The sequence below is a fragment of the Tinamus guttatus genome, unplaced genomic scaffold (genome assembly GCF_059628265.1).
Source record: "Tinamus guttatus ecotype Peru unplaced genomic scaffold, ASM5962826v1 Tinamus_guttatus_pri_ptg000232l, whole genome shotgun sequence".
Lineage (NCBI taxonomy): Eukaryota > Metazoa > Chordata > Aves > Tinamiformes > Tinamidae > Tinamus > Tinamus guttatus.
The window spans coordinates 480,400-505,283 of record NW_028288766.1 but is presented as its reverse complement, the minus strand read 5'-3'; the positions used below and the strand labels follow the sequence as shown (position 1 = coordinate 505,283).

Here is a 24,884-nt window from a genome sequence, read left to right as displayed (position 1 = left end):
CGGTTAATGTGGCTCAGTGGTTTGTTTTCTTACCATTTGAATGCACTTCAAAGTGAACTAAAATGCAATCCAATGTTTGAACGGGGGCAAAACACCCGCTGTTGATTCAGAGTTGGTTTATCACAGGGCTGCGGGGCACCAGAACGGCTTGGCCATTTATCAGCAGTCTCATGTACACCGAGAAGAGCGTGAGCGAGTTATGCTGTGCACTTCCCAAAAGCTGTGGAGCATCCTTCCCCTCTGCGTAGCCCCTGCTGCATCCAGCCTGTGCTTGTTTGCACTGGCCCAAGCAGCTTCAGGTGGGGTGTTTTCCCCATTCCCGCGCTGGCCAGCACCCGTCAGAGCTCCGGTGGCTGGCCTCTGCTGCCTCTCTCCAGTTGTTTAACAGGAGCTGAACTGTTACCGTGTGAATTCCTGGCCCCAGGATCCACACATATCCAGCCGGCAAACCAGCTTTTGTTTGATAATGTGGAGTGTGAGTACAGCAGCCTCTAGCCTCTCCAAAATACTGGATCCTCAGCCACTGCGTGAGCCAGGAGCATCGCCCACCTTTCCCCTCGGCACGTCCGAGCCTTGGTGAAGCCAGAGGCCACAAGCTGCAAGCAGGGGCCAGTCCCGGGGGTGCATCCTCCATTTCCGTGCTGCCGTCTCGTTTTGTGTTCAGTAATTACTAAAAACTCTGCCACTTCTGGAGTTTTCCAGACATCCAGGGCTCTCCTCCACGCTTCCTTGCTGTAAAATGCCTCAGACTGGCAGCAGCCCTGGAGAGCTGGCGTGGGGTCCCCATCGGAAGGAGGGCGAGCGTGTGCGAGCACGGGCCGCCCTCGGGGACGGTGTCCGGCGGGCCCGCGAAGGAGAGGCCGAGCACATCCCAGCCTGTGCTCTTCCACAGTCCCTTCCTGTGGCTGAGGGATGCACTTCCAGCCGCAGCGCAGCCCTGCACTGAGGCTCCGCTCTGGCTGCAGGCCCCTCCAAAGCCCCCTCGCCCTGGGGGTGCCGGCCCGGCCACCGGGTCTCCCTGCAGGTGCTTCGTGGCACGGGTCTGCATGGGGGGCCGACAGCCTTGCGTGAAGCAGCTGGAGGCGGTCTATGGAGACAGTCTGTGGAGGGCGCCTAGGCCGCTTTTTTCCCTTCCCTCCCTCCCTTCCTTCCTCAGCTGGCCGAGCTGGAAGTTGGAAAAAAAAAAAAAAAAAAAAAAAAAAAAAAAAAAAAAAAAGCAAACAGGCAAAGAAACAACTTCTGTGGTCACTGGGAGGGAAGGAAAAAAGTCTTCGCTGCCGTGTGCGTGGCGGTGGCGAAACCGTCCCGAGGCGGAGGAGGAGGAGGAGGGCCGTCCTCCTCGGGGGGGCGGCCGGGGGGCGGCTCGTCCCGGCGGGCAGGGGCCGGGCCGGGCGGTGGCACCCCCGTCCCGCCTTCCTCCTCCTCCTCCTCCTCCTCCTCCCGCTGCTGCGCTGCGCTGCGCTGCGCTGGGGCGCGGCGCGGGGCGCTCGCGTCGCCCTCCGCCGGCGGCGGTGGCGGGATGGCCTCGGCCGTGTTCGAGGGCACCTCGCTCGTGAACATGTTCGTGCGCGGCTGCTGGGTGAACGGCGTCCGCCGCCTCATCATCAGCCGCCGCGGCGACGAGGAGGAGTTCTACGAGATCCGCACCGAGTGGTCGGACCGCAACGTGCTCTACCTGCACCGCAGCTACTCCGACCTGGGCCGCCTCTTCAAGCGCCTCCTGGACTCCTTCCCCGAGGACCGCCCCGAGCTCTCCCGCTCCCCCTTGCTCCAAGGTTTGAGCAGCTCCCGGCGGCCGAGACCCGGCTTGATTCTTGTTTTATTTCTTCATTTATTTATTTGCCTGCTTGTGTTTGCGCGCGGGCTCTGGGGCCGCTGCCTCTCCCCGGGCGGAGGCGGCCGGGGCGGCCCGCGGGGAGCAGCCCCAGCCCCTGGGACGGCGCCGGCCCCGGGGGCAGGAAACCGCGGCGGCATCTGGGGCTTGGGAGCTCCTCCCGGCGCCTTCCTATTTATTTATTTATTACTATTTTTAATAAATACGGAGCAGACGTGATGGGCTGCCCCGCAATGCTGGGCAGCGGGGGGGCGAGCTCCCGTAGGGAGGTGAAGTCTCGGGTCCAAAGTGGCCCAGACCCCCCTTTGCCGCCCCTCTGGGTGTCCCTGGCTGCTCTGGGGGGTGTTGGGTCACAGGCTGCGTTTTGGGGGATCAAAAGAGTCCCCGCCGTCACCTCTCCCTCTCCTGTCATTCCCCAGGGATACGTGCAGGGGGGATTCAGTGGCAGGAGTAGGGCCGCGGCTGAAAAATCTCTGCACGTTGGTATGTTGTTTGCCACAAGGAGGAGAAAAAAATAAAAAAAAAAGCTGCAGCGCTTGCCAGTGGATGGAGCAACTCAGGGAGCTAAAATAATTCCTCACATAACTTTCTTTCAAGCAGGGAATTGCAGCAGCAGTTATAGTCATATTCCTCTTCTCTGTCAGCTTCTGAAGTGGATTAACAAAAATCAGGGCATGTCACCCATACTCAGGCCCACCATGCAGAAGCAGAGTGTACCTTCTAGTATTTCTAGTATTTTGCTTTTAATTTGTTCGGTGTTTTGGGGCTTTTTTTTTTAGATTCATTTTATGTGTTTTGTTCTAAAATATTTCAAGCCGGTAAGGTGGTGTGGGCCATCTCCTATCTAAAAAGTGATGAGTGTTTATCATTTGCAGTCTCCTCACATATCTGACTAACCCCATAAATGATGGAATTAAATGGGAGCAGGGAGAAGCTGGTTTGTTGTGTACATTTTTCTAGGAGAGAAGGGGGAAGTTCTCGGGTGATCTCAGTTTCTCTTTAAACCTCGTAAGCAAAAGGACTGCATTTTGAAATGCTAGGGACTGATTTGCACCCTTTACACTGATGTAGATCTGCCAGATTTACTTCCGAGTCCCCCTTTCGTGGAAGCAGACTCCGTGCCTTGGAGTGGAAGGCGGCATTGAGGGGGTGTCTGCCGGGTTCACTTGCCAAGTTTGGCTCTTGACAGGAATTTAAAGGGCGATGTGTCATGTGGGCTCTGTCACTCGCTAGCCTCTAGCAGGGTCTCCTTTTTTATCTGCTTTAAACACGGTCATACGTTTTCCTCTCCTTATCTTGCTTCAGCTGCGCTCACAGGAGCGAGCGTCCTTTTCCCCGCTGGTCATGGAAAACGCCTCGTGTGGGTCGCTCTGGCTCATGCTCCTTCCTCGGATGTGGCATCCCCGCTCAGCTGACGCGTCGCGAATCCTGCTGGCGCTGGCGAGGCCCGAGTGCCCTCTGCAGACAGCAGCCGCGCAGCGCTGCAGGGGCTGCGGCGCGGGGAGCAGCTTGGGGAGCTGCAGGCGCAAGGGGGACTCACCCCGTGGGCGCAGCGGGAGCTGGGGGGCCTCTCTGCGGAGCCGCCGCTGCCGTCCCCGCGGCCTGCGCGGCAGCAAGCGCCGGGGCCGCCTCCGCGGGACCCCCGCCATGAGGCTGCTGAGAGCGCGTCTAAAATAGGGGGAAGGTTTATTATGCCTTGCGTGTGCCCAACGTGAACACCCGGGCTTGCTTCTCGGCAATGCCGAGTGGCACTAAGTTCAAAGCAGCACTGACTTAAAGGCTACATGGCCTTTGCTTTAGAGGGTGTCTGGTGGGTCCAGATCAGCAGGGCACAGCTGCCAGGATTGCTGAAATTTGCCTTCCCAGAGCACAGGTAATAGGCAGAGCTTGAAAACGGGCTTAAATGCTGTCTTTCTGGGCTTTTTTGAGTTGGAGGTTTGTGCTGGGTCTGGCCGGAGACGGACTCTGCTCAGTAACCTGGTCCTTTGGCCTGGCCCCCTGGCACCCACTGGCTCCCTCACCACTGCCTCAGGCAAAGGAGGCCCTGGCTTCCCACAGCCCTTCGTGCTCCTTGGAACTGCCAGCCAGTGCCCTCCCTCCCGGCCTCGAGTGTGATGCAGCTTTGGCAAAATATTCAACTGCTTCCACGTATCTCTGAGGCTCTGTTTGCGCAGATGGAGCCGGGTGGGATTACATTCGTTTGCACTGGAATACTGATAGCTCTGCTTGACAGACCCAGGTAACATGCGCTATTCGTGCAGGAACAGCTGGAAACACTAAGTGTCCTCAGCCTGCTCAGCTCAATTCCTGCATAAAACCTTGAGCCAGTAACCTTCCCTTATCCGTATCTCCAGGAATAGACATACCGACTTCAGTAGAATCTGAAATGAGCAAAGCATCAGCCCAAGATTTGAGAAATTGAAAGCTAATGTGAGGAGATCATGATCTATTCAGCTTGGGTAGGAGGTGGGGGTTAACCTTGCGGCAGAGATGGAGTAAAAGACAGGAGTAGTTTCTTAGCAATCGCAGTGCGATTCACAATTTCAGTAATACTCTGTTTAAAATTAAGCTGCTCTAAAGAAAATTACTTTGTAGGGATGGGACATGGATGTGCTTCTCTGCATAGAGAGTATTTCATCATACCAGCATTTTAAGATGACTGGCTGCAGCCTTATAGTAGATACATAAAAAATCTCATCTAACCAAGTGACTCCTAAGCAAATCTTTGGCTGTAAGTAGGGAATGCAGGCAGCTTGTCCTATCTTTAGAAAACTTTGGAGCAAGTATGGTTTCTTAATGTTCTCTTTTAGAGCAGAGGTCCTGCTTTCCACACTATGGCTCAATGTATTTAGCCCAACAAAAACATCTGACAAACTCGGACTCAGAAATATACATATATGTGATGTGCGTTTGTGTGTTTATCTCAGGCTTTCCAAAAGTCGCTGAATATTAGCTGTGCCTTTTATCTGGAGGAAGTGGTAAAACACTGCAAACGAAATTTGCATTGCATGCCTACAGATTTGCTTAAGTAGCACTGAAGGAAGTAGAATTTTCTTACAGCTTAGTCAAACCATAGTATGTAACATTCAAGGGATATGTTTGAGGAAGGAAAACTTGAGCTATTTGTTGTTATTAAGTTCTTAAGATGAACCTTTTAATAAGTCAGCAATATTAGGAGCAGTTGGTTGTTGGTTTCAGCAGATTGTGGCTTTCACCCAACCTGCCCTTGTCTTGGATAGGCAGTGACAGCATATGGCAAAGGGCATCTTGTACATCTGGAGTGCGCCATGATGCTGAGGCCCAAGGACGTTCAGCAACACAAAGTAACTTACTAGAAAGCTGGTAAACAAGGTTAGATATATGCATACCTGCAGGGTGATTACATATGATTCACGGTGGTGTTACAGTAACTCGCTGATACTTAATTTGTGTCAGAAATGTGCCCATCCCTTGGCCTAGGCAAATGCACAAGACAGGATCGCAGAAAAGCACAGGCTGGTTCACTATTAGCAGAGCTAGAACACCAGCTAATTTTTGCTAATTTGTCTGTTTTGCCTGCAGCTTCCAAATGAATTACTTGTGTAGTTAAATACCTCTTTGTGAGAAAGGCAGCGCGATGGACCCAGGAGCTGACTTAAATTTGGTGATTTAGAAATAGTTGCAATAGTCCTGGTAGATACTAGAAATGAAATATAAACCTGGTAAAGTTATCAGGTTTACTTCTGCTGTTAAATACTGTTTGTAAGGCCTTCTGGTTAAGATTTATCCTAGAACTCTGTCCAATCCATACAGCCAAATGCCGCCTCTTACTTCAGTGGCCAGGACCAGGCCCTTACATGCTGAACAAGGAAGCCAGAAGAGCTCACTAGAACCCTTCCAAGTTTTCCCTTTAAAGGTGGAAGGGTGGTTTCTGGCCGTAGTTGTCTGCTAGGATTTTGTTATCTGATGCTACTGTTATATTATTGCCTTTTGGAAGCTGAGATACTCTTCCAGTGTTGTGCCTGCGTGTAGTACCTCATCCCGCTCAGATACTCTGAGCTGTCAAACCAAAATTCTGCTTCAGTCCTACAGGGTTATTTTACTAGGTGAGACCTCATTTTCCAAATGGCTCCCTCCCTCTGCCTTCCTTATTTCTATCCCTCCTCTGACTCACTCTGCTCTGTGTTTTATTTTTCTCACTCTGCTCTTTGTAATTTTTATCTCTGTTTGTTGCTCCATTTTTTTCTCTGAATTTCTTGCTGTTCCCCTTCTTTGTCTCCAGGTTTCTCTCCAAGCCTGTTGGAATCCCTGGTTATCCGTGGCTCATGAGAGCTCCTCTCTTATCTTGTGCTGTACTGCTTCTCAGCCTCTTTCAGCCCATACAGTGGCAGTGGAGATTTTTCTGTAGAAACTTTGCATCAGTAGCTTACCTCATGGCACAGAGGAATTCCCTCTTCACCTGCCGCAGACCCTGAGCAGTCCTTCACAGAGGTGTGATGAACTCTGGCTCTGTGTGTTGTGTTTGCCCTCCAGCTTGGTTGCCTTATGTGGGAAGCAGATGAGCTGTTTTGTGTGCACCAACCTGGAAGCACATGGGCAGCTCTTTCTGGGCTGCAGCTTGAAGGCCTTGCAGGAAGCAGAATGCAGTTCATGAAGAAAAGATTCAACCCAAGAACGCTGTGGGTTTTTTTGTTTTGTTTTGTTTTGCCTTTTTTTCTGCACAGTTTGCTGTAAATGTTGTATTCATAACTTATTATAGATGCTGCATTATACTGTTGTTGTTTACGAGACCATCTGGGAGTTGGATTTATGAGCAGAGGGAGCTCCACAGAAGCAACGCAGTGGTTTCCACAGACAGCAGCTGTTCCAGGGCTGTGACAATAGGATCAATGCGCGACATCTATTGTGCTGCTTGCATAGCTGCCACTGTCAACACTTCATTAGTGGAGCCTGCTCAGAGCTTCTGTCTGGCGGACAAAGGATGCAGCACTTAGTTATCAGACTCTACCAGTACTGTATGACTGAAGTTTGGTGCCTCTGTTTCTTTTTTTGTTGTTGTTGTTTGTTTCAATTTTTTTTGGTTGAGTTTCTTGGTGCATCTGTAACACTGAACATAAGTGAAGCTCCCTCTATGATTATAATGATTGTCACAAACTGCCTTTTTGTGATGGACTGAGGCAATACGTCTGGGAGGATTTTGGTGGAGTGGAAAAGAAATGAGTTTTTTTTTTCCTAGTAGATGTCAGCTGATAACAAACCATCACTGAAAATGGTTGTAGGAGCTTGCATTTTCCATCAAGCTCTTACCCTTTGGTTCACTTTCATCTTGCGCTTTTTTGACATGTTTCTATTTCAGGCATCAAAACAAGGAGCCGCCCTAGTCAAGTCCATCTGTCCCAGGTGTCAGTGGAGGTGCCCTTCCTCCTCCAGAGCTCCTGGGAAGTTCCACAACTAATAATGAGTGTCTATCAGCTGAAGGCCTGGGCTTCTCTGCTTTTTATTTGCCTCCTGTGCTTTGTAGGGTTACTTGGGCATGCCGCTCTTCAAGTGGTCACAGTCACTTCCTCTCATCCTGTGGCTACTCAGCTTTGTAATCCCGGCTTTGGGGGATCTCAGTCAGACAGTTGTACAAATAGTACCTTCTTTCATGTGTGTTTTCACCTCAGTCCCTAACTTCTCCCTCAAAAATCAAGTTTAAGGAGGACAGCACAACATGCAACAAATTTCAAAACCCCATACCGTCTGCTTGTCCTTTCAGCTCCAACAGACCCTTGCAGCTTTTCCTAGGGAGTTGCCACCAGGATGAGTTCTATTAGAGATACTGCATGAATAGTAAACCCTTCATAATGGCTTAGTGACTCAAGGGACACATGAAATGGATGGATGGATTTTCCATGAGGGGAATCACAGAACGGTTGAGGTTGGAAGGGACCTCTGAAGATTATCAAGTCCACCCCCTCTGCTCAAGCAGGGACACCTAGAGCACCTAGAGCAGGGAAAGTAAATCTGCCCCGAGAGAGGTGTCACAGAGTTAGGAAACATCCTAATATCATAGAATAAGAGACATTGAAGAGAAGTGGCTGGAGCCAGAGTTGTCAGACAGTCAGATTTGTGCCATAGCTGGTTCTAGGATCCTCTCTTTAGTGATGAAAACCAGATGTACCCAAAGACATCATAAATAACTGGCAAAGAACAGAAAAGTGATGATTGTGGTCTCCGGTACTTGCAGATCTGATATCCCTAATTGTCTGCAATTATCTGTCCTTCTCTGGATCTTTTCAGTTTTGGGACTTCTGGGATTCCTGTGGTGTTGAGGAATTATTGAAGTGAAATGAGTTTTCTCAACTGCTGTTTTTTGAATATCCTATCTTTAGATGTCCTTTGTCCTTGTAAAAAACTTTATAGATCCTCATTTTGTCCATGCAGAGGCAAGAGAGTAATAGGTCCTCCTAAGAGTCCAGCCACAGATGGCTAATGCAGTAGTTTTGAGACAGCAAGTTTCAGGGAACGTATGCCTGTGGGAAGGCAGGGATGTTACTAGGGCAGCTTCTGGGAGGAGAGAGGCAACGTGGTCATGAAGCAGATGGTAGCTGAAATGGTATTGGGAAGAGCTCAGATCAACAGAGGGGAGGAAATGGGAAGCAATGCAGAGGAGTAAAGTAGGAGGATAACTAAGCTGAGATGCCACCTTTCAGCCATCATCCATGTTCCAGTTCAGCAGCTTCAGTGACTGCATTATATTATAAAATCTTCATTCTTGGGATATTCAAAATTTGACTGGATGAGGCCACAAGCAACCTGATTTTGATGCTGGTCTTCCTTTGAGGAATGTATTGAAGCAGATGACAATCTGATCTCCCTTCCAGTGTTCATTACTCTGTGATTTTGTGCATCTCTATCGGTGCACCCTCATACTGAGCAGTGTGTGTGTTAGAACAAATCCGAGGAGAAGGAGGGCTGAGGGTACAAGATTTTTTTTTTTTTTAAAAGATTGAGCCTGGAATTGAGTTAAGCTATGTTAATGAATACTGGAGCTGGAGAAAAGGGACATATCATCTCTTGAAATCGTATAGCTTCTGGTCAAGAGAGTAGAATAGCAGTCATCTCTGCAAGACAGCTTATGCGTTTTCCCTGAGGATCTGAAATCCCTATTTGCCTTTCATGGACTCATGCCTCTTATGAGGATATGCTCAAGATTCTAATCTATCAGCCTTACCTCTTTCTTGCTGTACAGGTTTAGCAAAATGTGATAGGATCTCTTCCTGGATTTAACTACTGTTTCTTTTTTCACTTTGGTATCTATTCTGTGGGCTTCCCCAATAGGGCATGAAGACAGGATTAGGTAAGAAGGGCTCAATTTAATATTTCAATCTTCATATACATAGTACAGTACCCAACATTTAATAGTAACTCCGCTCCATCTTGCATATATCTCCCGAAAGGGCACCTTAGCCTAAGCACATAGTTACTGAATTAATTCTGAGAAAGTGAGAGATCACTTTGCTGTTCTTGTTTGTTCCTCTTCTGACTGAGAGTCTCCAGTAGAGTTCTTCAGACTGAAGGAGTAGGGCTTGCCTGCAGTTTGAGGTCATGTGTACCTAACAACTTACACATAGCAACGCAGCACTAGTAAAACAGACTCCTCTGTGTCATCACCTAGAGATGGTGTGTGAGATGTACTTGACTTAGGCATGAAATCACTCTTCCTTGAAGGACACTAGAGGATTATTGAGACAATTTGCTCATCATAGACATCAGTCGTCAAAATCGCACTGTGATTTCATTACAAGCCATGGAGCATGCACTACATTTCCTGTCCCCCTTCATTTAGTAAAAAAATACAGCGTCAAAGCATGTCATTGCCAAATGGTGATTTATTACAGATTTGGTGGCTCAGTAATATTACAAGCCTATCAAGGCTTGTGTGTTGACATCAACAGTTGGCTCCTAGCTCATTCTCCTCCTCTGCTGAGCTTGTTTCTTGCTCGTTTTGAGCCCTGGGCCTCTCTCCCACGCCATGACCCAGCCTGCCAGCTACACAGCTGGCTGCCTGATCTTCGGTTCTCCTGCAGCTGACCCTGGCACTGGGGTCCCATAGCAGGAAGGACTCTGCAGGCCTGTATTGCTGTTTGTGCTGTGTTTTTCCAGAGATGTGTTGCTATGTGTATAGTTGCTAACTATGTGGGCAAATCCTATTCATGCAGCCTGAAGAAATCTACCCGAGGCTCTCAGGCAGGAAAAGGACTGAAAAGTCAAAGGGATTTTCTCCTTCTTTCTTAAAATTAGCTCCTTGGCTATGGGGAGTTGTGAGCACAGCAAAAGCCCGCTGAAAGCAAATATTCCTGATACAGGCAAGCACCACCCCCATTGCCACAGTACGCCTATGCGCTCCCTCCCATGACCCAGCGCGTCGTCTCCCTTGTGCTCAGAGTGAGGAAATCTTAGAAGTCTGTGGTGTTTGGCAAAAGGTCTTGTGGTAAAGACAGAGCCAGAGGGGCTCCAGTTTACCTCAAGCCCTATAAACATAGGTGTTTATAGCATTTAAATTACTTGAAATGATGGTTAATTGTCCGAGCACAGTATATGTAACAAGACAGAGAGCAAAGTTTTCCTGGGAGGAGTTTGCACATGTTTTCAATTAGCAGTCAGACAGCAGCCAGGGCAGAGGAAAAGGCATGAGAACAGTGTTTCACCATGATCTCACTAAGAGATTTCCCAGCTCTGCGCTCAGCGCTGTTGCAGGACTGAACACGTGGGAGAAGGTGCAGCTGGCTCCTGCTACTAGTTGTTTTATTTGTGTCTTTACTTTTAGAACCAACTGGCAGAATAAGGGTTCCCGAGGTCTACAAGTTCCTACAGAAAGACAGGAGAGGCTTCAGGACCCGTCGTGCCTGCTATACAAATGCTACGCGTGTGGCCAGGGCACTCGGGATAGATACAACTTGTTGTGTTGTTGTGTCAGGATTTATGAATTGTGGAAGTGATGGGCTGTTTATCTACAGAGTCAGCTGGCACGTGTGTCACAGCTATTTGTCCAGGTGATGCAGTGTCAGGAGATCCTGCACATGCCTGATTTTTTTTTCTTTTTTTTTTCCCCCACCTCATTAAGGCTTCTCTAAGAAGACAGAAGAAGAAGAAATAGAGAGAGGTGGCAGAGACACCCCTATGAAGGGTAGTCCCCCTCACGAGTATGAGTAAGCTGTTAGAAAGCATGGGTAATAGAGATGGAAAGCTTGGGCGTGATTCTAGTGCCTGGGCGAGAAAGGAGTTTGAAGCAGGCGTCCTAGCCTGCAGTGTTGCTTCTCCTGCTAAGGCTAGGGCTTTCTGAGGTAAGATATTTGACAACACTGGTTTGAGGCATTCCCCATTGCTCAACTAATTGTGCTGGCAAAACAGTGGGAGTGGTGTGTGGTGGTGCATGAGAGGAAATGAGCAACAGGGGAGGGTGAGAGCACCTGAAACCAGTGCGGCCACCGGAGACTTCGCTCTGTGAAACCGCAACGTTGCTTCTGAACGTCTGTGTTGTGGTTGATAACAGCAAGCAGTCAGCAAGCTCTGAAGGAGAGGGAAATGAGGGGCCAAGGGCCTTCGCAGCGCCTGGCTGGGTAGGCCCGCAGTGTCATGCACGGGCCAGGTTGTGAGCAGTCCACGAGTGGCTGGATCACAGCCTGTGACTAACTGGAAACCACAAGGGCATCTGCTAACTCTTAGAGACTCTTAAATGATGATAAATAAGGGCCTTCCTTACAAACTTTGTAGCTCTTGTGGAAGAAATTACAGGGTTTACATACATACGTGTATCCACATATAGATATATATATAGCCAATCAAGTGGTTTCCATCTATGTGGATTGTTAGAAATATGAAGAGGAAGGCCTTAACCCAACCAAATTGAATTCCCTGTGACGAGTAGTGTAAGATCATCATCTTTTTACGACCCAAAGCTGTGCTTCTGTAATCATTAAACATGCACATGGAAATTTGTCCAGGCAGATATATCATTTACTCTTCTTCCTACACTGTCTGCTTTTTTCTTTCCTTCTTTCTTTCTTTTTCCTTATGTTACTAAAGTTCTTAATGTGTCAGATGTTACACGTTTTCTGTGCCAATTTCCAAACAGGAGTGAGGGTTTGCATGGCTGGTTCTTTTCCAAGAGCTAGAAAGAGCAATATTGAGGAGTGGAAATTCCTGGTTAATACATGAAGCTATAAAACCTCCTACTGGGTGATCTGTGGAAGTGTCACAGGTTCATGATCTTCTCTGGCTTTCTCTTGCTGAAATATGGAAAGGATGTGTGGAGCTGCAGATGCTTTCCCTGATTGCTAATGAGAAAAAACCTTAACTGCCTGGCGATTTTTTCATAGTGTGAATGCTCTTTTTTTTGAGGAGATGAGGGCTTTTTCTGGCCTTTTTCCTTGCTGCTCTGAATTTGTTTGTTTGGTTGAAAATACCCCTCCTTCTTGCAAAATACTAGTATCAACAACACATGTTAATTTGGGAAAGGGTCTGAGCTCCAGGGTGGATTTGAGAGAGAACAGTTTAGTGCCACATTCCTGGTAGGTCAGTGGTGAGGGTGTTTGTCTGGAGCATGGGACACAGTCCAGTAGTCTCTGCTCTGAATATTTCAGGATTTGTGCAGCAGGAGAAGCAGGGACACCCTGCAGTAGCTGGCACCATGGTGGTTAGCTCAGACACATCTGACGTGAGCTGCAGCAGAGCAACAGCGTGTTTCTAACATCATAGGCGGGTGCCTGAACTGTGAGGAATTTGGCAGCTTTTTTCTGGGAAGATGGAAACACTTTGTAGAGAGGCTTGAAGTTCATTCTGATGTGGGAAGGGAACATATTTGCAGAGGGGTGAAGCAGACCCACCTAGGCCTACTCACACTCACACCCAGCAGTTAGGAAGATGAAGGGCACCACGCTGTGATTCAGGTCTGTAGTGCCAAGGCAAAACCCAGCTAGTACAGTCTGCATTAGCTGGCTCTTACAATCCCAGAAAATTTCTTTGCAAATCTTCTCAACTACAGCGTACACCAGGCAAAAAAGTACACCTGGCTACATTGCATATATGCCTTTGTGAGTGCTCTTGTCTCCTGTCAGAAAAGCAGTATGAGAGGAAGAAGTGGTAGCAAAGCCAGCAAAAGAAGGCAAAATGTGGGACTCATAGAAAAGCCTGAACAGCAAGACTATTTCTGTGTGGGACAACACGAAATAAACCTGGTTGCTCTGGAGACAATCTCTGCTTTTATTTAAGGCCATAATCAGAGCTAAGGCTGACAGCTTAGAAGTCACATCTTGGTCTGGAAAGTTTGTATGTGTTCATGTCACACAAGTAGCAAACAACAAGGATTTGTGGAGACTGACATATTTTGTGATTTTTTTTCACTCACCTTTTGTGTATTCTACAGCTGTACTTTCACCTTTTATGCAGGGAGGTACTGGTGCATCTCCTTAAAGAAACCCTCTGAGAAGAGTTCAGCATTTACAAATTTTGTATATTGAAGTGGTTTCTCAGAGACTCCTTTGTAAATTTTAGTTTTGATGTTTATTTAGACAATTTTTATTTATTGGATCTTTATCTTCTCCAGTTCTTTGGATTTCTCTTTGTTTTTTTTTTTCTTTGTCTTTGTTTTTTTTTCCCAGTCATGAAGTTTGTTAAATGTTAAATTTTCATGTCTGTGTGCTGTTACTTGGAAAAGCCACACAAATGTAGAGGCAAATAGAAGGACACTAGAGAGACAAGAGGCTTTGGGCTAGGTTCTCCTTATATTACCTGTATGTGCATATAGCCTGTATTACATCCTCTTAAATCTCTTAGAGGAGAGTGAAGTCACAGATTTCCTGCATATTATACATATGAAATATAGTATTACAATAGAGGTTCCTCGTATTGAGCTCTTCAAAATTAGAAACATACTGCATCATCCTGCAAAATTTCCATTATAATCCCTTCTACAGCTCTGTGATAAATCTGTAATTTAAAAAAAAAAACAAACAAACCCCTCAAGTTTTGCTTTGCTCTTGGAGAACATGGTGCTGAGAAATCATCCTTTGGGATGATTTTTTGGAATGTAAACCCACTGGGATTTACATTTAGAGAAATACAAGATCCTTGAAGCCTTTTGTTTAGCTAATGTTTAATCTTTTCATCTTATCTGTGGGTTGTGTTTTGGGGGGTTGTTTTTTTGGCTTTTACTGACAGCAAATGGATGAATCATGGCTTTGGGAAGCAGAAAACAGACAGTTTGATGATCATCGCTGGGAATGCTGTGTAGTGCAGCTGTGGATGAGGGAGTAGGTGGTTCCACTTCTGCTTGTCTTGCAGCTCCTAAATACTATCACAAACAGATGAGTCTGTCAGACCTGCATCTAGGCTGGTACACCCATCTTGGATTTGGGTACATGTTTTATCATTAGGATGGGTTGAAAGGTTTGTTTCTGGGATGCATGATATTCCAGGTCATGCCACGTCTTCTTGAGAAGCTGCTTCTGGCTGCTGCTGTGTATGTGCATATGAAAGTGTGGTTTTTTTCTTTGCTCATGATCTTTTTACTTTGTTTCTAGGACTCATCACAATAAAGGAAGCCCATGATATAGAGGCTAGACTTAATGAAGTGGAAAAGCTTCTGAAGACCATTATAAACATGCCGTGGAAGGTGAGTATACCCAGCTCAGCCTTGAGCCCAGATTCTGACTCCTCCTGGGTGGTGAAATGCACTCTTGTGCAGATTAGAAAGCAATGGGCTTTTCCAGACTCTGAGAGAAGCAGCAATGTACTGAATATCTTGGAGAAGTCCTGGGTGCCAGGTCCATTGCATTACATACTATAGGTGTGTACAGTTGCTTGTAGTAGTCTTTCTATCCTAGTAAGAAGAGTTGGAAAGGAAGAAATGAACAAAGAAAACTGTTGGTTAAAAACAGATGTCTGTTTCTTTGTCTATTTTTAAGTATTCAAGATCTGAAGTTGTCCTCACATTCTTTGAGAGATCTCCTTTGGATCAAGTTCTAAAGAATGACAATGTCCATAAAATTCAGCCAAGCTTTCAAAGTCCAGTTAAAATATCAGGTAAGAGTGCTTAGCTTCCAGCAATGAACGCAAGGATTATGTAATGATAATTGCTTTACTTTTTGTTTCTGTCATTCTTTCTCTTAACAAACTATGCAGCACATGTTCAGGCAATAAAAGGGCAGGTAAAATTCAAGGATGATAATTGGAAACAAGTGGGTATGGGGAAAATGCAATCCTCATTATAATTATACATGATAGTGCTGTTACCACTCAGGAAAGAGATTCTGAGGATATTGATACAGTTTTATGTAAATGTAAGCTCAATTCTAAGTAGCTATCATAAACAGCAGTTAGGATATTAGACATTATAAGGAAAGGAGATGAGAACAAAAGAAGAAAGGAGCACCACCTGCCCCCTCTTGAATACATTGTGCAATCCTGATCCCTCCTTCCCAGAAAGGATATAACGGAATTAAAAAAAAAATGCAAATAAAGGACAAGGCTTCAAGTGAAGGGCAGCTTCTCTATGAAGAAGATAAATTAGAGGACTGTTCAGCTTTGAAAAGAGATGACAGAGTTGACTGTATGATGAAAGTGTATAAAACTGAAAGGCAAGAGCCCATTGCTCTGTACACCTCAAAACACAAGAACTGTAAGTTATCCATTAACACTGTCGGGCAACAGACATTAAACAACAAAAAATGTTACAGTCTGTTTTGTTGTCCTATGGAGCGGTTAAGTAGCGGAGCGGAATATTGTGGGAACAAAAGTAGCAATGACTTCAAAAGGAATTAGACAAGTAAATAGAAGAAATGTGCATTGAGTCCTGTGGCAGGAGGACGCTCAGGAAGTTTCTAAGCCACAGATTGCTGGCGGGTGGGTGTACTGGAGAGGAGTTTTATACTGTGCTTGCGCTGTTTTAGTCTTTCCCCTCTGAATCCACTACTGCTAGTGAGTGTGGGGACCTTTGATGTGCCTATTTTTGTATTTCTCTATTGAAAAGTTTCCTCTGAGCCTAAAAGGAAGTTCAGACTACTCTTTAAGAGCTTGCAGTCTCTGCAGTCCCTCGGGGTGGCTGTTTTTGTGTCAACAAAGTGGAGTTATTTCAGAGAGTGAAAGGCAATGTTGTCCTCCAAGGTGCATAAAGCATCTAGGAAGAAATACTGGTCAGTTTTTGTAAGTACTAAAGGTGTATTGGTTAATGGCCAGCTGGGATGCTTACATGCTAAAGATATAACCGGTGTGTCTTAAGGTCTTGCCCCATCTGTGACTAGAGAGGCTTGGAGGATGTCCGAGTTGTCCGAGTTGATGTAGAAATTGCAGGTAGCATTTCTCACGTGCAGGTTCTTAGCATCATTCTTCTAAAGGCAAAGGCTGAACATGGTTTGTTCGCCATGCTTCTGCATGCCAGGATGTGCTCTCAGTGCTGATCCTTGAGGGCCTGCAGTGGTTTCCATGTGAAAAGTGTTGCTACTCTGATAACAGGGGCTGCCAGTTATGAAATGAATGCCTTCAAACTAAATGTTTTTTAAAAGTGTTTAAAAGCATGGGTACAGCCACCTGATACATTGCTCCTTTTGCCAGCAGGCAGATATCAAGAAGAATATCCTTGGAGTTGCATTGGTTAGAAACTGCAGCATTGGTCCGGTTTGCCTTTTTGTTGTTGAAGTGTTTCATTTAATTTTTGTGGAGCGTGCAGGCACTGTGTGTGTGTGTGCATGACTGAATATATGGCATGGTTGGTGTGGCAGATAGAAGAAAATCACCATTAACAGTGTGAGGGTGTCCAGCTGATAGGTAGAGGCTAGCAGCAAAGAGAACCCTCGAGTCAGCCTGTATATAGAGAAGCTGTGGAAACTATCCTAGCAGAACAATAACATTTTGTTTTATCCCAAATTGTATTTAATAGACCAGTCATACCTCATTAACTGGGGGAAGATTTTTTTTCTCCTAACTGCACAGACCACCTTATCATTTAAGTGGTTGCAATTGATGGCCATTGATGTTTGCCTCACCTGAATGTTGTACACTGGCAACTGCTTCAGTGTCTGGCAGTGGCGTCAGTAGATGGCAGTAAATGTTAACTCCTAGAGCAGTTCAAATTGTACAGAAACACTCTTCTTCCTAGGTCATACCAAGGACACTAGGAAAGCGCTGTCGCATTCATGTTGGGCATGGAGCAGCCTTCCAGGTGGCCTGCAGAATCAGAATAATAGCATATACAGAATATAATTAGAATAAAAACTCTTTTGTACTCTCTAAAACAACAAATTGTCCCTGCCAGGGTCCTGCTCAGAGTGATGGGTGATGGGGAAGGGAGAAAGAGGCCCCTCTCTTAGCTGCAAGCTGCATTTGAATTAGTGGTGTAAATCCGGTCTGAGTGAATGATGTTGGCTCAGGATGAATCATGAATGGAGTGTGATTCTCCTGGGATTCGGTGTTTTTACCACCCCCACACATACTCTGTTAAAGTGGCCTGCAATAAGATAACAGAGATTGAAAGTCAAAGATCTCTTTTTCAAGAAATATGAGAATGAACTCTGATGTTTACCTTTATGTAGGAATATGTAAATGTACTGTTAAAATTGCCTCCTTTCTTTCTTCTCTGCTCTTCCTCACACATTATTTGAACTGTATTGTTGAAATTTGTCTGCCTGGGGCAAGGTTTTAGGGATTACCCATACTTATCTTTTGTGCCTACTATATTTGCTGTCACAGGATAGTTTCCTTTTGCTTATGCTGATAATGTAGGGACATAACACAGAGTCCTCTTACTTTGAGTTAAACCATGAATCTACTTATTTAAGTAAGTCAGTGCTGCTTTAAATTGAGAAATATAATAATTTTGTGCTGGCTGTAGCATTCATCTGAGGTTATGTGATGAAAAGAAATCTTTGCCATTTGCCTTGTTTGCCCTCTCGTCATACAGAGTGGGATTAACTTCTTATTCACACCAAATACTATTTTTAGGCAAAAAAATCTCCCCTTGGTAGTAAATCAGTAGAAGTATCTGTAATTGCTTAATCGGCTTAAGCCTGGGAAGTCCATCTAGAAAAAACACAATTAAGAGAAGTGAAAGATTGCAACTTTACGGACAGGCTGCCATTCTGCTAAAAGTGATAGGAATTTTGCCAATGGCATTAATGGAACTGAAACAGGACTTTGCCTCAGTGGCAAGATACGTTCAGTGTTCCATAATGTAATCTCTTCATGACTAGTTGGTGATGCAAATAAAATTGCTTCAGATCAGCAGGTTGCAAATATAAATAGCTGTGAAACCAGTGTGTGTGCCCAACTCTTCATTTTAGCAGTCCTGTACAGATTTCCAGCATCATGTGCACATCACTGTTCATAACCATGTTACTTACATATGATATACCCTTCTTCATAGAATCATAGAATCATAGAATGCTTAGGGTTGGAAGGGACCTCTAGAGATCATCTAGTCCAACCCCCCTGCATACGCAGGGACACCTAAAGCACGTGGCACAGGACTGCATCCAAGCGGGTTTTGAAGATCTCCAGAGAAGGAGACTCCACAACCTCTCTGGGCAGCCTGTTCCAGTGCTCTGTCACCCTCACTGTTAAGAAATTTTTCCTTAAGTTCCTATGGAATTTTTGATGTTTCAGTTTCCGGCCATTTCCTCTAGTCCTATCAGTGGCCACCACTGAAAAGAGACCATCATCGTGCTCTGCACTCCCTCCCTTGAGGTATTTATATACACTGATTAGATCCCCTCTCAGCCTTCTCTTCTCCAGGCTGAACAGGCCCAGCTCCCTCAGCCTCTCCTCATAGGGCAGATGTTCCAGGCCCCTGATCATCCTTGTAGCCCTGCGCTGGACTCTCTCCAGCAGCTCCACATCCCTCTTGTACTGTGGAGCCCAGAACTGGACACAGTACTCCAGATGCGGCCTCACCAGGGCTGAGTAGAGGGGCAGTAGAGGGGCTTTCTTGTCCAACTTTTTTTTTTTTTTCTTACAGAACTTTTTGGACTGGCAACATTTAAATCTTTTCCTTTCTTTTCTCCACAGAAATCATGCGATCAAATGGATTTTGTTTAGCAAACACTGAAACAATAGTCATTGACCACAGTATACCCAATGGCAAAGAAAAGCACGTGGACGTAGATTCAGCAGAACACTTGTAAGTACAGTTTCTTTCGTGATTAATTTGATCAGCTTAACATATATTATAGCTTTCTTTTTCCCAAGCAAAATATTGATCTCTATATAGGAGCAAGGTTGGCACAGTGGTCCTTCTGACTGGTTAAAGGGCCTAATTGCTAAGGCCTCATTGCTCTTTCTATTAAAATGGATGAAATTGCTGCAGTGAGAATTAGTGACCCTAAGGAGTGTGGTCCTATTTGTACAGAAAAAGCTGTGGCTGTCCTCGGGGTCCTGCCAAGTGAGAATTAACCTTCGAGGGATTCCATCACAATTGTGATGAGCGTTCACTTGAACCCAAGTGTGGAAACCTGAAACATCCTTACAAATGGAAAGTCTTAACTAAGATGGAAATAATTTGTTTGGGAAGCAAAACACCATCCTCAGAGGCTGAGGAGGGAACACAGGCCTGAACTTAATCAAAGGAAGCTGGGCAGCTGCTCTGATGCTTCCACGTGCTGTGGCATGTGGAAGCACATGTATCATATTAAGGAAGAGGAAGTTAGGTCAGCCATATTTGTAAATTCTACCTCCTTTTATCCATAGGAACTCTGGGGTCAGAGACCTGTAACCAATAAGGCTTTTATGTAGGTCTTAAGTCAGTGAGTAAGTTGACAAATGGGTATTCATGGAAATCAGCTCCTACAGATTTCTGTCATTGCAGGTGATTGATATTTCACTTTAATACTATCAGTGCAGTTCAACTAACTAAATATTTACACAAATTTAATGAGAAACATTGACCTAGTGTGTCATGAGGGCAGTCAAAATGATGGAAATGGCAATAAAAGCGCCTGGAAGTTTGATCTTTGAACATAAAGCTCTGTCTTGCCACATTTGAAATATGATCTTCACCAGTTTGCAGAAAGGCTTAGAATTTAACAGGGCTTTGCCAGAGGCTGGAGTACAGCTCTGGCCCCACTGTAATGACTTGAAGTCTTTCTATTAACTTCCTAAAGAAACAGGGTTTTATCACATCTTGTTGTGAACCTAGATCCTGCTAATGGCAGTTTAACACAAGGCTGTAGCCATACACTGGAAAAACTTTCTACAACGCCAGTTCTGGGAAGTAAAGTTGAATTAGTTCATAATCTATCATGTGTTAGGGCTGAGAGTAATAAGCCACTGGAGCAGATTACCAAGGAAAAGGATACGGGTCTTTCTTTTTTTTTTTTCTTCCCCCTCTCTCCTTTTTATTGTTTCAGAAACAAAACAAACAATAGCCCTGATTTTAAAAAAACTGCTCTGGCACAAGCAAAGCTTACTGGTTGGGGATCTGAAACTTCTGTCATGCAATTGTTGTTCTGCCAGAAAATGTGAATATATAAATCTGTGAAAGTCTGTATGGTAGGCATGATCTTCTAGAAACCACAGCCAGGGTACAGCCTGGCTTTCTGTGTTCCTATTGGAAACTCAGGGGACAATCAAGTAATTTATTAATTCCAAAAGTCTGTTGTACATGGTGCGCTGTATTTGCTCTTCCTGAAGGTGTATTTCATAGCTGGGAAGTAATGGGCGCTGGTGTAGAACAGCTGATTTGTAAAGATTGATTTTTTAAAAAAGCTAAAAAAATCTATATTGTTGCTTTAAATGTATGTTAGCTGCCCAGAAAGGAAGTTTTAAATCTTTCACAATCTTATGCAGTTCCTTTTTGGTCTCTGTAAAACTGGATTTATTGGATTGGCGTTTCCTATTCTGAAAGCAGAGTTAATTCCTTGTGGACTTGTATATTCTCAGTTGGGAACATTTTCCTTTCAGCAACATTCAATTCCATATGACTTGTAGGTTTTGGCTGCACATGTACTTGAATCAGACTTTTTGCAAAGCAAACATGTATTTTTTGGAGAGAATCACTTGGAACGTCAGGAGGTGTCATTCCCTTCCCTAAAGCCTCGCTGCACTGCCTAGCTGTTGGATTTCTGCAGTGCTATCTGCTGAGCAGTCTGTAAGCTGAAATGTCTGATACTTGTCACAAAAGAAGCTGTAGCATTTTTACAAATTGGAGATGCTTATTCTGTTGTCCTGAAAGAGTTGCTTTCTGTTGCCTTCATTTTGCCTCTCATTTTGTTTGGTTCTAAAGTCGATGTTCTAAAGTGCACTGTGCTCTTGCAAAATGTGGTGAAACCAGCGTGCGCAACCTCAGCCTGGCAGAAAAGGGCCTTTACAAATGGTTCTAGTGCTCCTCAGGCCTTCTGAAAGGAAAGATGGTTAAAAAAATGCACTCTCATTTGTGCTTTGGTTTTGTTACGGGGAGGTGCCTTCCCCCTCCCAGGAGTGTTTGCACTTCTGCCTTCTCGGCCAGCAGCAGGCAGCAAAGGCTGTGCAGTTGGACATGTTGCTTTTTTTGGCTAATTCACGCCAGTACTAAATGTTTAGTAGTGTTTAGTTTCAGGGCAGTGCTTCTTTGTCACAAGCATCTTGTGTTCTATAGGAGAAACTTCCATGGATGGAGATGCGGAAGAGCAGAACAGAAATGGTGGGATTAGATACAGAATGTCTCCAGAAAAACAAGATCCTCGTCTTAACAGGAAAAGAAAATACTACTGAGGGACTTCTTTAAGCTTAGCTGTAGATGGAAGGAGTCCTTCTCAAATACTGCTCTTATGTAGGCTGATGAGAGGCAATGCAGTATTGTCTCACACCGTGTTTACTCGGGGGCTACTCCTGTGAGTTGTGCTCATGAAGAGCATTAACATCCGTGTACCTGTTTTCTTCTTCTTTCTGGCAAACACAGGTAGTAACTCTCAGTATCAGAGTGAAACTGGGGAAGAGCAGGTCTCCTACAGCACAGGAACTAGGCCCTCATTAAGGACAGGGAATCTGTCCAGGTACTTGGGGAGTAAACAGTCAGGCCAGAGCATTGCAGGAGAAAATCCTTGGATTTCTGTTCAAAAGTGCTGTCATCCTAATAGTTGTAACGAGAAGGACAAAGCAGGACTGCAAAAAAGAGACAGAGCTGTGTCAATGCATTGCAGAACGCATAGATCATGCTTTCCAGTAACTTGCAGTGCTTCTACCTGATTTTTGAGGTTGTCTGGTGTGGAGAAAGATGGCCTCAGTTCCTTACTGCAGGAGTCTCACTAGTTTTTGTGAAGGTGAGATGCAGTTTTAAATAAAATTGTTTTAAATCTTCGTCTCTCTGTCTGCTATTAAACCTTCTTGAAACTGGATTTTTTTTTTTGCTCAGTATTACTGAGGAAAGTGTGGATTTTAATGAATTGATACCTTCTGGTTGTATGTGGGAGTGAGACAGTGGGAAATCCTTGCAAAAATTCTGGTTATAACACAAGAATTAGCAAGTAGGGAGGAAAATACTCAAACAAGTGGAATTAAATGTGGGAGTATTTTTTATATTTGGATAGACTTTGGTTGTCAAAATCTAAATTTCATGCCATGGGGAGGACAACAAGGATCTGCAGGAAGGATACTGTAGTCATCATTTCCCAATTGTGTTAAACATTTGACCTTGTACAAAAGCCAAATGCAGAGAAGGTATCTATAAAGTGAAAGGGTGACAGTTCTGAGTTCACGCTCAAAACAAAAGCAGTTTCCGTTCTGCTTTTGTCTGGGAATGGAGGCATTTTGTGTTGCTGCCAAATACTGTGAGAATGAAATGGAAGAATGTGGACCTCAGCTGCGTGACTCACTTTTCCATAGCTCGCTCACAGCTGCCTTCCTTCATCACTAGTAACTTTGAAAGAGAAGACAAGATGATGTGTTGGTGTACACTGTGGTTCTCATGGTCCTATCGTTTATGTATATACACGTGTGTGGAGGGTGGGTGGATGGGTTGGGTGTGTGCTGGATGGGTTCAACTTTGAGTACTTTCTGTGAAGTTATTCATATACCACAGCGAAAGCTCCTCTAGGTTCATAAAAATCTTTTAGAAGTATCCAGGTATTGTCTGCACAAAAGAAGCTGTGCCCTAGGAAATTGTTCTTTTATTAGTAGGAGGAGAGAGAGCCTTAGAGAATGAAAGTGAATTGATAATGGTTTTGATACAGGTCATCTTCAAAACAATCTGATAACCAGGTGTCATGAAATATGAAGTTCTGGCATTTATAATGACGAGTGCTGTGAACAGTCACAGTCATACTAGAGAAGTGCCACTGAAGTTCCTATTACTGAAGACTACTAATAAAAGAGATCAAAAACTTGGTTTCCTAGTCTGTCATACAGCAGATGAACCTTAAAATGAAACATGAACCTTAACATGGAAAAAAAATGAACTTAACGCGTTTTTTGCTTGTTTGTTTTCTCTTTAGGTTTGAAAGTGTTAGCGACTTTACCTCAGAGCTGGAAGACAGTGATGATCCAACAGCTTATGTCACCAATCTGACATACTACCACCTGGTCCCTTTTGAAACTGATATTCTGGACTGAGGTTTCCCAGTGACCTCGTCCTCTAGCATCCAGCTGACCTCTTTGTCCATAGGCTCTGCTGTCTCCCACATTGCATCTGTGTGAATAAGGCTGTACAGGCTAGACCAAGATGAGAGAAGTTGCGGCAAGGATGCCCCAACGGTGGTTTTGTGGTCCAGCACTTCACTGTGTTTTAAGGAGACATCGTGTAAGGGAGTAACTGCTTCACTGCCAACAACAAACTCAAAATTGAAAGCGAGAGAGCAGTGGCCTCTGGGCTCAGGGAAGTCTGTTCAACGTCCTCTGCAGCTGCCACTCCGACACAGCCAGGAACCATGTGCTGTGGTTTGCTGTCACCCGTGTTCCTTGACCTTGCAGTGCGAGCTGAGGCTTCTTCTTTTAGGACGCCACCAGATGTTTCTCAGGACGTAGCAACCACGCTTTTTATGCTGCGTAAGTGAGAAGATGGAACAAAACAGCTGGATTTCATCAGTTCCCTCTGCAGTTTCTTAACACAGGCCTGTCAGGTCACTTTTTCCCTAGCTACCAGATGACTGGTGCCTTACACGAGGTGTCAGAAACACCATTGAGTGCCTCCAGGAAACAGAACACATGAACTGACTGCTTTACTTCTTTTAGTCATGGGCTCTTGCATAATCACTGGAGAGATGACCAGCTTTTCCTGAAATAGTAAAGCAGGCAGTAACTGGCATTGCAATGGCCTGTTCATAACGTTTGGGTACCCAAGTGATTTCAGAGTTCTGGAAAGCCGATGGGAAGGCTGAACTGCCCTGCTATGAATGGTGCAAGCTATGATACCTGGCTATGGCTTTGCAGAGCCCATCCGTATGACTGAGCTTAGGCCTGGCACATGGATCAGAAAATGGGAATAGTACTTACAGCTCTTTACATCAAAGAAGGAATTCCCTATGTGTATTTCTCCCCAGAGAATGGGGAAGAAGCCAATGAGATTTATGATGTATTTGGACTGAAAATTAATGATAAGCTACGGTGTATCTACAGTGGTAGGAAAAACTCTCCCCCTTGCCAATCTGGTTCAAGGAGTGTGTCTAGCTTCCTGAGAAATGCCTGTCAGGCTGGATGCAGGCTTCATGGTCATGTAATTCCATTGATTTCAGTGGAGTTAGGCCAGTGGAAACAAAAGCAGGATTGGACCCTGCAGTATCTTTACTACTGAGTAGTGCAACATCAACATCTCTTCTGGGGGTCTCTCTTGCTGAGTGCTCTGAACTCCCAGCTCTAATTGCAAGTGCTCAACGCTCAACATCATGACCTTTCATTGAGCTTTTTGTGATATAATTGCAAAAATGAATTTGAAGGGATTGAAATAAGAAGGGATTTTGGACTTATTTCTTTGTACTGGGGCTTTGCTTGGACCTAAAGAAGTTGGTACAGCTCCCTTCCTTCTGCAGACTTTTAATTCCTATCTGTAGGATAACAAATAGGATTTGCTAATGTAAATAATAAATTATTGAGAATCCTAATTCTTTTACACAGTATGTTTTTAAAATAT

The 24,884-nt window shown here is 45.1% G+C and overlaps 1 protein-coding gene across 1 annotated transcript; it reads left to right on the top strand.

Moving 5' to 3' along the window:
* Positions 1-1,513: 1,513 nt before the first annotated feature.
* PXDC1 (PX domain containing 1) lies at positions 1,514-24,048 on the top strand. Its single transcript, XM_010214702.2, has 5 exons — positions 1,514-1,775; positions 14,380-14,471; positions 14,764-14,881; positions 18,857-18,968; positions 23,254-24,048. Exons 1-5 carry the CDS (start codon positions 1,520-1,522, stop codon positions 23,369-23,371), a joined length of 696 nt encoding a protein of 231 aa, XP_010213004.2. The 5' UTR covers positions 1,514-1,519; the 3' UTR covers positions 23,372-24,048.
* Positions 24,049-24,884: the final 836 nt, after the last annotated feature.

What these genes read in the sequence shown, in the direction of transcription:
- PXDC1 (XM_010214702.2), top strand. Translation starts at nt 1,520, where the DNA reads ATGGCCTCGGCCGTGTTCGAGGGCACCTCGCTCGTGAACATGTTCGTG. An exon ending in CCGCTCCCCCTTGCTCCAAG is followed by an intron (nt 1,776 to 14,379) that starts GTTTGAGCAGCT and finishes CTTTGTTTCTAG; the next exon opens with GACTCATCACAATAAAGGAA. An exon ending in TTATAAACATGCCGTGGAAG is followed by an intron (nt 14,472 to 14,763) that starts GTGAGTATACCC and finishes TCTATTTTTAAG; the next exon opens with TATTCAAGATCTGAAGTTGT.